At 35.3% G+C, this 12,197-nt stretch overlaps 1 protein-coding gene across 12 annotated transcripts in view; it reads left to right on the top strand.

Annotated features, from left to right (window-relative positions):
* NF1 (neurofibromin 1) overlaps positions 1 to 12,197 on the top strand; it is a 104,515-nt gene that overhangs the window by 24,288 nt on the left and 68,030 nt on the right. For 11 of the 12 annotated variants that reach the window (XR_007506396.1, XR_007506397.1, XR_007506398.1 and 8 more), the window contains 13 exons: positions 806 to 940; positions 1,515 to 1,628; positions 3,832 to 3,911; positions 5,290 to 5,413; positions 6,889 to 7,032; positions 7,756 to 8,002; positions 8,323 to 8,396; positions 8,508 to 8,591; positions 9,210 to 9,650; positions 10,086 to 10,225; positions 10,783 to 10,905; positions 11,325 to 11,408; positions 12,048 to 12,164. Coding sequence is in view for 8 of the 12 variants with exons in the window: in XM_049803348.1 (XP_049659305.1) it covers positions 806 to 940; positions 1,515 to 1,628; positions 3,832 to 3,911; positions 5,290 to 5,413; positions 6,889 to 7,032; positions 7,756 to 8,002; positions 8,323 to 8,396; positions 8,508 to 8,591; positions 9,210 to 9,650; positions 10,086 to 10,225; positions 10,783 to 10,905; positions 11,325 to 11,408; positions 12,048 to 12,164 (1,907 nt within the window). In the remaining 4 variants the exon portion in view is untranslated. Of the gene's footprint in view, positions 1 to 805; positions 941 to 1,514; positions 1,629 to 3,831; positions 3,912 to 4,848; positions 4,946 to 5,289; positions 5,414 to 6,888; positions 7,033 to 7,755; positions 8,003 to 8,322; positions 8,397 to 8,507; positions 8,592 to 9,209; positions 9,651 to 10,085; positions 10,226 to 10,782; positions 10,906 to 11,324; positions 11,409 to 12,047; positions 12,165 to 12,197 lie in introns of those variants that run through there. The other variant, XR_007506399.1, reaches the window with a different exon arrangement.

Raw genomic sequence — 12,197 nt, forward strand, 5'->3', positions numbered from 1 at the left:
TAAACTCAACTTTTTAAATCCTCTCAACCAGTAGCAACCATATACATTTATTTCACAGCCAACGCTCTGTGTGACTATTTGTTAAATGTATTGGTCATATTGCTACCTGGATTCTGTTGTGTGAACAGCAGTGGTAGAATATGATATAGTTCACACTGGAGTCAAACCAAAATACCTTAAGTGAACTCTCAATAACTACCTTAATATGTCCTCCATTTCACATAAGGAAGTTGACTGCTACAGAAGTAGTTTACTGATTTTTCAGATGAAGCTAGATTTGTTTTATTTAAGCGATGCATGGTGTACCTTGTGAAAACTGAAAGGTTTATTTTCCAGAGGTCATAGAGATGAAAATGCTATCATCCAGACTGTGATTATGGCAGAAAATAAAGAGAATATTTTGCCTTGGGGAAAAAAGTTCCCTACCCTCTCATGTATTCAAGCTTACTTGGAAACATTTCTTTTTATTTCTTTTGCAGACCAGAGAAAATCCCTGTAAATTCTTTCTGGTCATTTTATCCATTTTTCTTTTGCCACTGTTTGTCTTATGCAAAACTTTTCTTATGTCCACATGCAGCTCACTGAAACAATTCTTAAGGAAACTTTAAAGATATAATAAAGTGTTAGCATATGCATATGTAAAAGGGCATTTTAAGTAGAAAGCTATGCAGCTATACTTGAGTGAACTTCATATACTTTTTCATGAATTATAGATTATAAAAGCAATGCACTTCCTAAGATGTTTAATGTTAACTACTATGTAGACTACCTTACTGACAATGACTGTGGTTTTTCCTTCTGTCAGAGTCTTACATTTAAGGAGAAAATGACAAGCCTTAAATTTAAAGAAAAACCTACTGATTTGGAAACTAGAAGCTACAAGTTTTTGCTTTTATCCTTGGTAAAACTGATCCATGCTGATCCAAAGCTTTTGCTGTGTGTAAGTATATCATACTATTCATTCATAATAAAATTTACTTTTGAAGCTACTAAATGAATAAAAATTAAAACCATAAACCTAGCATCTAGGATACTTCCCTACTTGTTCTTTTCTCTGGTTGTAATGCTTCTGTGCTTTCAAAGGAAAAATTCAAAACCAAAAAGAAACTGTAAGAAATTTTACAGAACCAGAGCAATACAATGAAAGGGAGCACAAAGCTCTGACTCTGAAGGGGGGGGTGGGGTGGGGGAGAGGGGAGTAGAACAAGAAGAAAATTAAAATGAGAAGTGGGGGGAAATGAGTCATAATTTCAATAAGTAAGGCAGATGTGATCTTAGATCTTCCATTTTCTCAGATATGTTTATTGTTTAATTTAAAAATATTTCAATTATGTCAAAGATATGATATGCAAGGGGTATCATAGCTTTCATAGCTTAAAAAAAAAAGAGGTACTCTTAGAGATCCAGAAATCCACCTAGTTTAATTACAGGAATGCTGCTGTAGCAGTCAGAAACATGGTCAGTCATTAAATAAAGTTTTACAACTTAAACTTGCTTTCCTTTTTGCTGTTTAGAATCCAAGGAAGCAAGGGCCCGAGACACAAGGTAGCACGGCTGAATTAATTACAGGCCTTGTACAACTCGTTCCCCAATCCAGTATGCCAGATATAGCACAAGAAGCCATGGAGGTAAGGGGTAAATGGTCTCTATGCGAAATGATTAGTATGCGGACAAATCAAGGCTTTTGTAGAAGCTCTGAGTATTGATTAGCTGTGAAGTCCTGTGTTTTAGAGTTTGGTCTCTATTGATCTTTTTCTAAATGCCTTCTGCACTGAAAGTTTTACAGGAGAAGCCTGTAAGAAAATTTAAAAAAATAAATTCCTACTGCCTCTTGTGACTACCCTGCACCTCTTCATATGGTTTGTTCATCCCTGGTGTTGATCAAACACAGCTTGACAGTTCCTCTGTTCCATCTTTGCAGAGAGCACCATTAAGCTCGCCCTTTCTCTTCTGTATTTTCTAAATGGCTGTGAGAAAAAAGCCTAATGCGGTGGCTGGTCCTGTATTCTGTTGTGAATTGGAGGAGGTTGTATATGTGGGAGGGATGGATAGGACACTTTAAGGCTACTGAAATCTTGTTCCCACCAGCTTTGACTGAAGAAGCTAACAAATCACCAAAGTTAATTATGATTTTTAGCCTTTCCATGCAAAGTTGCTGATTCTGTGACTTTGCCAGTTCAGTTGTAATATTTGTATGTTTTTCACTACGGTGGGTCTCCAGAGGACTTCATGCACAAAGACGGAAGGCTTCAGCTTCTTGTGCATAATGGAATGGAAAGATATTTTTTTTTTTCAATCCATCATGCCAGTTATCCTGCCATCTTTAGATTCCCATTCTAAAAAGTGCACTGTAGCATATGTGCTTCATTGACATCTTTCATGTCTTAGGTTTTCACAGATAGCTGAAAAAAGGATTAACTACACCTACGTGCTATTAAAGCTTTACATAAATAGTTGAATTTCAGTAGGTAAATTAAGGCTTTTTTGTTAAACCTTGCCTTAACAAGAATTGCTACAATTAGTCTCAATATACTACTACATATTGATACATGAAATACCTATTTCTTGATAGTTTAATGGTAGAATTCAAGCATATTTCTTCTATAAGAATAATCCCTTTCAGTGTGAAAGTCTCAGGGGAAGTTTATGTTGGGTAGTAACATTCTTACGGTCATTTACAGGAACTTAGAGATTGAATAGTTTTGGCCATTATGTAATTTAATTTCAGTGTTCAGTCTTGATTTTTTTTTTTTATTGATCATGATCCCTAATCTACTTGATTATTGGCTTAACTAGCTGAGGATTGGCCTCTCATGTCTGTTTTTGACTAGTAGGTTATTAAATAAGTTCTGGAGTATTTGTTTAAGCTGGGAAGCAACTTGAAATAACTACTTAAATATTGTTGGAGAACACTATGGGTTGTTTGGGGTTTTTTTAATGCCATTTTTAACAGTACTCCAACAATCCCTTTGCACCAAACTTTTTTTAAAATTTATCAGGAAAAAATAGCTAAGACTTTCCACATTTCTGTCTTTAACTTGTATTTTCACCAAAGGGAAAATTTATTTGCCTGCATATCAGACAGCCCCAAGTAATCGGTGACATAAGAGGAGAGGTTTTGTTTGCTGTAGTTGGTTGATATAATTGAGGATAAACAACTTCTGATCAATAATTTTCTGTTTGTTTATAGCCTTTGACCAGTTTAATTTTTATCAGATATGTATTTCTTCTGAAAATTGTCTTCAACTAATTTATAAGTAGTTGATTTTTGAAATTTTTGTAGTTAATATGACTAAATCAAAAGCAGAGATTAAAGTTTTGGTCATAGTTCACCAGTATACTCTTGGATATGGTCAGAACCTCTTCTTATCCAAGTTTTTAATTGTGCAAGGAATGGTTACAAAGAGCAAAGTATTTGCCTGTCCTCAGTTGGCAAAGAGCTTGAACCGCAGAAGTTTTGTTGTTGTCACTAGAAGTTTATATACATAGGATTGGTTGCATTAATTTTTTTGCAGCTGGACATTAAGTAAATATTAAAGCCCAAACCTATCTTTTAAAAACATTTTATCTGTGTGTCTGCTATGGATTTGTATGGAAATACAAGGTAAAACCACTACGTTTGGATTATAAATATGTAATGAAGACTAAATTAAATACTTTTGACGTGGACTAACAATGAACTCTAGTTTGTCTGTATAAAATGCTTTTTATATCTTTTGTTGTTTTTAAAACAATGTAACTAATATGTGATTGCACCTATTTCTTTGCCTGTGCTGATGTACTTTGTAAATTTCTGCCTTTAAATGAAACTCTACTTTGTTTTGAATTTAGGCCTTGCTAGTTCTTCACCAATTAGACAGCATTGACTTGTGGAATCCTGATGCACCTATAGAAACATTCTGGGAAATTAGGTATGTAAGTTAACTTTTGTAAATTAGAGAAATAGCTTTTTTGATTTGTCTTCTCTTTTGAAAGAGCTGTGAATGTTTTGGGAAAGCTATGCAACATCAGCATGAATCTGCAGTCAAAATTATTATGTGTATTCATGAAAAAGTTATATCTTCTTACACTATACAAATTTAACAAAAATATAGCAAACATTCTGCTGGCTTTCTTAATGACTCTTTTCAGCCTGTTGTTAAGGTGTAGAAATGATTATTAGTTTGAAAAGTTAGAGACTTTTCCCCCCTCATTCAAATGTTTTCTACTTGTTTAAATTCTATTTTATCCTTTTGGGGCTGAGGGACGGTAATGCTAAGCAATTCTAGAAATGTGGATTTGCTAATCTTGACTCTGAAGCCCTCACCTAAAGAAGGTAGTAGTTTGTCCTGACCTGTGGTCTCCGTTTGTCTTTCCTGTGTATTTAGAGAAATTTAATTCATTAAAGTTGTTTTGCTTTTTATAACTTCACAGCAGCTGTTACAGTTGATTTTTTGGGGAATATTAAGGGAAATGAAGTTCCAAAAAAGTCAAAGTTACACAAAAGGTTAAACCAAAAAAATAGGAATCTGTAAAATCAGAATATAAGAATTGCATGAGCTAAATTGTTAAAAAAAAAAAAAAAAAAGAAAGGTGATCCAATCTGAATTGGTACTGATGTTTGTTTTAGAAGAAAGGGAACAGCAGTCTAGGAGGAACACTCTTACCAGCATTAACAAATTGGCCTGCATGACTGCTAAATATGGCTCAAGGGGCTTGTTACGGGATAGGTTTGGGGCTGAGGCCTACCTAGATGGGCAGTAACTGAAACTCATTGCTGTAATTTCTAATAGTAGAAATGAGTTTGTGGTCTGTTCGGGCTGGGGGAAAAACCCATTAAAATTGACACTAATTTGGACCCTTTGGCAGTTTTAACAGAGAGTGTGAGGCCTGAATGGATATGAAGAAGGAACATCCCTAGATGTGTTCCTTCCAGAACAGAGTTGAGACACGTTATCAGAGCAGTGTAGGTAAACTTGTACTGCCACTGTCTGTGCTGTATCTGTTCTGTGGATAAATGGAGGACTTCTGAATCGACAGCCCTGGAGTCTGGACTTCTAACAAGTACCCAAATTGCTTAACTTCCTCTAGGGAACTAAAAAGGCCAGCTGGGCGGTGGGAAGGGTCAGAGGGGAGCTTGTCATTTAAAGTACACACCTGTATTGTATCTATTATACATTTTAAAAGATGACACTAGTATATGTATAGGATATTCATGCTAATTGCCTATTTCTATGTAAAATGTAGTAGTATCTTCAAAAATTTTGTTACTAGATTATAAAGCTAATGCAGAATTTCATTTTGCTGCAGTTCACAAATGCTTTTTTATATCTGCAAGAAACTAACTAGTCATCAGATGCTCAGCAGTACAGAAATCCTCAAGTGGCTGCGGGAGATTCTCATCTGTAGGAATAAATTTCTTCTAAAAAACAAAGTAAGTAAATGTTAACAGCTATCTGTTAGGGTCATCAAAATGAACCGCACTCTATTTTGTCACTCCCTTTATTTACCACGTTATTTTTATGATTGGAAGCAATTTAATAGCTATACCTACACATTCTGTTTTCCGATTTCCTCTCTGCTGAGAGGTGGTGCTTTGTGAGGCATCCTTGATTAGAATTGTTAACCAAAGTTAGGTTTAGGATTTTTTTTTTTTAAACTTTAGCTACCTAGGTTGTTTTATTTGCCTGCAAAATGTGTGTTTTGCAGAAACCTGGTGCTTTATAACTATAGCCCTAATACAAAGGGAAATAGTCCACAAGGTGAGAAAAGGGGAAAGTTATTTATGATAAAATATACTTCTTCATGAATGAAATAAAAATTTCTTTTTGGATTTCATGTTCATGCGAGGGCTAGAATTCTGACTTGCTTCTTTCCAATAATCTCAAGTGACTTTTTCCTAGCCAAATACACATTGTAATGCTATATTTGCTAGAATTAAAACCAGACTTGCTATATTACTTTTTGAATTAAAGATCTACTAGAAAAAATAAAGGGTTTCTGTTTTTTCTATCTGACTAGAAAGTAGCTGTGCTAACATGAGAAGGATACCGTCTTATATGTCGTATATAGCATGCTTGCCTTTCAGCAAGAGGATTTTTACCTTTAAATTACTTTTTTCTTTTCTTCTCTTTTCAACTTTGGTAGCTCTGTTACTGATGGACACTACTTCTTGTTTGTGTTGATGCTGAGTAGTAGGCTTTTTCCTTTGGTATCTCCAGTTTAATATATATTTGTAAAATATAATCTCACGTATTGCAGCTGAAGACCATAGGCACTCTGGCTTTCTATGAATTCAGGAAGACTTACATTTGGCCTCTTAAGTGGAAATCAACTGTCCTTCAAGTAGAGAGTATGCTTAATATTACCATTCTCCTTGCAGTTAAGATGTAATTAGTTGTTTTTAAAAATCTGTTCCCTCTTAGTGCTTAGAAGGTGTTCATTAATATCAGGATCAGAAAAGGATAATCCTTGTTATTAGAACTGTGTTTTGCAATCTCAGTTCCTGCTTTTCTGATAATATAAAATGTATGGAATAAAATGTACAGTACTCCTGAGCTTGGCTTCTTTAGACTTAGTTACATCTAAATTATATTTACATTGGTATGTATTCTGTGCAGTAAAACCAAGAAGCCTGTAGGGCTTTCAGGAGACTCCAAGGGAGGGAAAGGCATCATTTGTGCTTACCTCAAGGTGATGTTTTTTGAAGATGACGCTCCAGTTAATTTCTTAAGGGGAAATATCATTCTCAGATACTATTAATATGGGTAACTTTATAAAGCCCTGAGAGCACCAGTGTGGAAAGTATTGTGTAAATGTTGAAGAGCTTTTTACCCTCCTGAAATCTATCTTTTTTTACCCTTTTTAAAAAATAAACTGATTTATTATTTTTCTTCCCTCTCTTTATAGCAATCAGATAGGAGTTCCTGCCACTTTCTCTTCCTTTATGATGTCTCTGGAGGTGGACCCAGTCAAATTTCTCTTGACCATGAAGAGATGATACGCTGTGCTCCAGGAGCTACCCTCAGGAAAGGGAAAGGGAATTCTTCCATGGTAAGTAATATAGAATAATAATTCTTTTTAACACTTGGGGAGAAAAACCTGTGTGGAAGTAGAAATTAAATTACTGTGAGAGTAATTTTTAAAAATAAAATGAACTATTTCTGGGGAGGAAAAGATATCTGTGTCCTACATATCATATGTATCTAATATGCTGGTTAGTAGTGATGTTTCAGACTTTAAAAAGTCACACCTTTTTCAAGTTAAAATGTGGTGAATATTTTTTTCATAGGATTGCACATAGCATCCCTACACATTAGTCTATTGTTAATAAATCTGAAATCTTACTTTTTAAAGTATCGTGTGCAGTTTGAATGTACCATGAAGGATAATAAAATCAAGCATTTTAGTAAGGTATACCCTTTGACAGACAAATTTCTCAAGCCTAGTTTTAGTACTAGTTCTAGCTGCAGGAAAAAAAAGAGAAGGATATTTAGAACATCTTTTATGAGCCAAAACTTTCATTTTGTTTTTTAATGTACACTTTTCCAGTATCAATAAGATTTTCCTAAGTACATGGTTATCCTTAGGAAGGGAGCAGGTTCTTAGCCACTGTGTTCGTGCAACAGCGCGTAAGAGCTCTGATCTTGTTTAGGATTGCTTGTTCCTACTAGAATAAAAGCAGTTTTGAAGAACAATTTGGGTAAGGCTGAATTTTAGTAAAATTGCCGTATTCATAAGCAATATTACCAAATTTGGAAATTTCTGTTTCCCAAGGAAAGTACAGGAGGATGCAGCGGAACACCGATTTGTCGCCAAGCCCAAACAAAATTGGAAGTCGCCTTATACATGTTTTTGTGGAGCCCGGATATTGAGGCAGTCCTTGTTGCAATGTCCTGTTTCCGTCACCTCTGTGAGGAAGCAGATATCAGATGTGGAGTAGATGAAGTCTCAGTGCATAATTTTTTGCCAAACTACAATACTTTCATGGAGTTTGCATCTGTTAGCAATATGATGTCAACAGGTAAGAATCATGAATCTGTAAAATACCTACCTGTATAATAAAACTATTATTTGTGTTTGAGTTCTTTAAGCAGGTTGAGATTCTTAATTTGATTGCTACTCCTGCTTTCACTGAAATATCTTAATCATTGGAATTCCTAGAGAGAGTAGGGAATTTAGGTGACTCGGTTCATGAAGATTTTAAAGTGTAGCAAGAAGAATCCTTTTCTAAACACTTTAAGGGGATATGTTCCTCTGTTTAATAATTACTTTCAAAGATCTCATAATTAATGTAGGTGGGTTTTCAGGAAACTTGGTTAAATGTTCTGTGCCCCTTCGTAGGGAGAGCAGCTCTTCAGAAGAGAGTGATGGCATTATTAAGACGCATTGAACATCCAACTGCAGGCAACACAGAGGTAAACTTCTTTCTGAATTTATATACTCTTTGCATGCCTACTTTTTTGAGAACAGAAAATACTGTTGCTACAAGTAATTTTGAAGTTAAATCTTGATATATCTTATTTTAGGCCTGGGAGGATACACATGCAAAATGGGAACAAGCTACAAAACTAATCCTTAACTATCCAAAGACCAAAATGGAAGATGGGCAGGTGACTATGAATTTTTCCATAGGTTCAACCCTTAGAAATTCAAAATAACTATTTAAGCTTATTTGTTTTAAGGAATTGAATTTTAATCTAGAAAATTAGTTTTGTAGGCAGACTTAAGCTCCATTTAAGTATTCCAGAAAAATACTGGTAATCAGTTGTCCACTATGCTTACTAAGAGACCAAGAAGTAATTTGATTTAAATTGCTGTAAGGCAGATGGAGGCTGAGCTTAAAAATTAAAAAGAAATTGAAGAAAAGAATAGTGAAAACTATGGAATACTACTAGAGGAATTACGAAATCCCTTTCACTGGAACTTTTTAAACAAGCCACTGGCTATTATGATTTAAATATGCTTTGTCCTGGTGCAGAGTAGGGAATTGACTAGGCAACCCCCTTCAGTCCTTTTTAGCCTTGCTTTTTCAACTTCTCCAAAAACAGTGCCTCTGTATAGATTTCTGTTCATGCTAGCACAATAAACTGTAAAAGGTGAATCTTATGAAATTCTTGAGGCTGGAATTGTAAATGGCAGGACGTGTTACGGAATACTTTACAATTTTGATCTCTCTCCATTAGTTACATTTAATTGAAGATATTTCATCTTCAGCCATTCTTTTTCAGGTTACTGAAAGTCTTCATAAGACAATTGTTAAGAGACGAATGTCGCACGTTAGTGGGGGAGGCTCCATAGACTTGTCTGACACAGATTCTCTTCAGGAGTGGATCAACATGACGGGGTTCTTATGTGCCCTCGGAGGAGTGTGCCTACAGCATCGTAGCAATGCGGGATTAGCAACCTACAGTCCACCTATGGGCCCTGTCAATGAGCGTAAGGGCTCCATGATATCTATGGTGTCCACTGAGGGAAATGCAGAGACTCCCGTTAGCAAATTTATTGATCGATTATTGACTCTGATGGTCTGTAACCATGAGAAAGTAGGACTTCAGATACGGACTAATATTAAAGATCTGGTGGGTTTGGAGTTGAGTCCAGCACTTTACCCAATGCTGTTTAACAAATTGAAGAATACCATCAGCAAGTTTTTTGATTCTCAAGGACAGGTAAAGTGTTGATATATTCCTTCACATTTGTGTCTTAATAAAAAGCGTCAGTCTTGTCTTTCACATAGGTAACTGAAATAGGTACCTGCTTGTGTTTTGTACAAAAAACCTGCAAGCGTTGTGATTGTATTTCACAGCATGCATTAATAATTATTGTATTTGTGATTCCAGGCTATATTTAACATCAAGTAATTGAAAACATTCTTGAATTCTTAATGAACTCTGAGTACAGAATCTGTGAGAATGTTCTCAAAATCATTATGGCTGGTAGTATTGACATACGTAATCTTGACACATATTGGAATTCTTTTGGCTAGGTGATACTAGAAAAATGCTTGTCCATTAGATTTTTGAAATGCTGTGTATATTTGATAAATACCAGGGCTTTCTTGGTTTTCTGTGTAAAGAATTAAGACCACCAATTTCTTCCTGTAGGTTTTGTTAACTGAGACCAACACACAATTTGTAGAGCAAACCATTGCTATAATGAAGAATTTGCTTGACAATCATACAGAAGGGAGCTCAGAACATCTTGGACAAGCTAGTATTGAGACAATGATGCTAAATCTGGTTAGGTAAGAAATCCTGTTGACATTCCTAAACAAATTAATATGTTTAAGAAGTGAGGTAGACCCTTCTAGTTTATATCTTTTCTACTTGCATCAATGGAGAAGCAGCAACTAATTTTCTGATCCTCCTCCTTATGGTTCTGACAACTTCAGTAATCATGGAGATCATTTATACTGTAGCATAAAGTACGCTGATGGAGGGTGACTTTTAAAAGAACTAACTACTCCATAGCTTGGCCTCATTCTTGTAAGCATTCCTGGTTTCTTTTCTGTACAATGATGTTAGTGGTTAAAAAGCAGCTGAAGGGCAGATTTCTGTTCAGTTTTATACTAATAGAAGACTTATTTGGCCAGAAGAAATTTGGTGCTGGTCTTCAGTTGATATAGGGGCTGGCTTGCTCATTTGGAAACTAAAAAAGGTAGCCCAAACACTTGCTGACCCATTATGCAAGTCTGCTGTGTCGGCCAGTGTGTAGGTTCCAGCATGGAGCTGAAAAGACTTGTTGGATGTGTGGGCCTTGTAGTATGAAGCATTTAATCAATCTTTTTGCTTTTTTCTTCAGGTATGTGCGTGTGCTTGGAAATTTGGTACATGCAATTCAAATAAAAACTAAGCTATGTCAGTTAGTAGAAGTAATGATGGAGAGGAGAGATGACCTTTCATTTTGCCAAGAAATGAAATTTAGGTAAGTGTCGCATTATGTAACTTCTAGGATAGTGTAAAGTGGACAAGTGTAATTTTGTTTGGTTACCTATTTAAAAAAGTAGACCAAAAACTGTGTCTTACTAGTATTGCTGGTATAGGGATAGTACTCCTATCTTTGTCTTCAGAATAATTTAGAGCCTGGTGCTGCATTAAAATTTTATTTTGATTGTGGGGATACTAAACGCGTGTAAAAATTTTGTGTGTGATACAGACTGGAGTATTACTTGGTATAGTAAAATTAGTTCAGTTCATCTTCAGTGTGTGGTGGTTCAAATAGTTTGTACACTGAATTTGTAATAATTACAAATGATGCCAACAGTAGTAAGTGTGTTTGGGGGAAGGGTTGTTACAAATAAAACCAAAAAAAGAAAGCTAAAGCAATATATCTGTATGTAACAGGAACAAAATGGTGGAATATTTGACAGACTGGGTTATGGGAACATCTAATCAAGCAACAGATGAGGATGTGAAATGCTTGACAAGGTAAGAAAGACTACTCTTAAACATTTGCTGAAGTTGCTAACAGTGTTCCAGGTGGCATTTGATATCCACAGATGAGCTGGCTCCTGTGGACTTCCTTTAGTGGTAGTAATTTTAAGAAAAAGGTAAAAACTGAAACTTAAGTTTTGGTGAGCAACAACAGAATTATATTTAATGCATAGTCTTAACTACAATGGCTCTTGAGGTGTTTTTTCTGGTGTTTGGTTTTTTTTTAACTTACTGAATTTATTTAATTCCTCTTAATACCTTTTCTGATTTAGTAGTAGGATTGAACATCTTATTTGCTAGAGCTATATCTTCACATGATGCATTCTGAAGAGTCAAATCATCAAACATTATAGTGTTGAATTTATACTTAACTGTGTTTTTAGTGACAAATTTGGTTTGCAGTTGTTGTCCTTAGCAGGTATATTGCTTGAACATGTACCACAAAATGTAGTAGCTTTTCTCCTGATGGACAGAACTTTACTAGAATAACTTTTTTTTTTTAAAAAGATTCTTTTCATCTGCAGTTAGATATATAAGGAAAAGTGACATGGTACTGGGTGGGAAAATTATCAAGGGGAAGGAGAGACTAATTCTGCTGAACTGATTCACAGCTTATTAAACTTTGTTTTTCAGAGATTTGGACCAAGCGAGTATGGAAGCAGTGGTCTCCCTTCTTGCTGGGCTTCCATTACAGCCTGAAGAGGGAGATGGTGTTGAGTTGATGGAAGCAAAATCTCAGTTATTTCTTAAGTAAATAGTGACTTTTAACTATTTTTTGATACA

Source organism: Accipiter gentilis, chromosome 6, assembly GCF_929443795.1.
Source record: "Accipiter gentilis chromosome 6, bAccGen1.1, whole genome shotgun sequence".
NCBI classification, from domain to species: Eukaryota; Metazoa; Chordata; class Aves; order Accipitriformes; family Accipitridae; genus Astur; species Astur gentilis.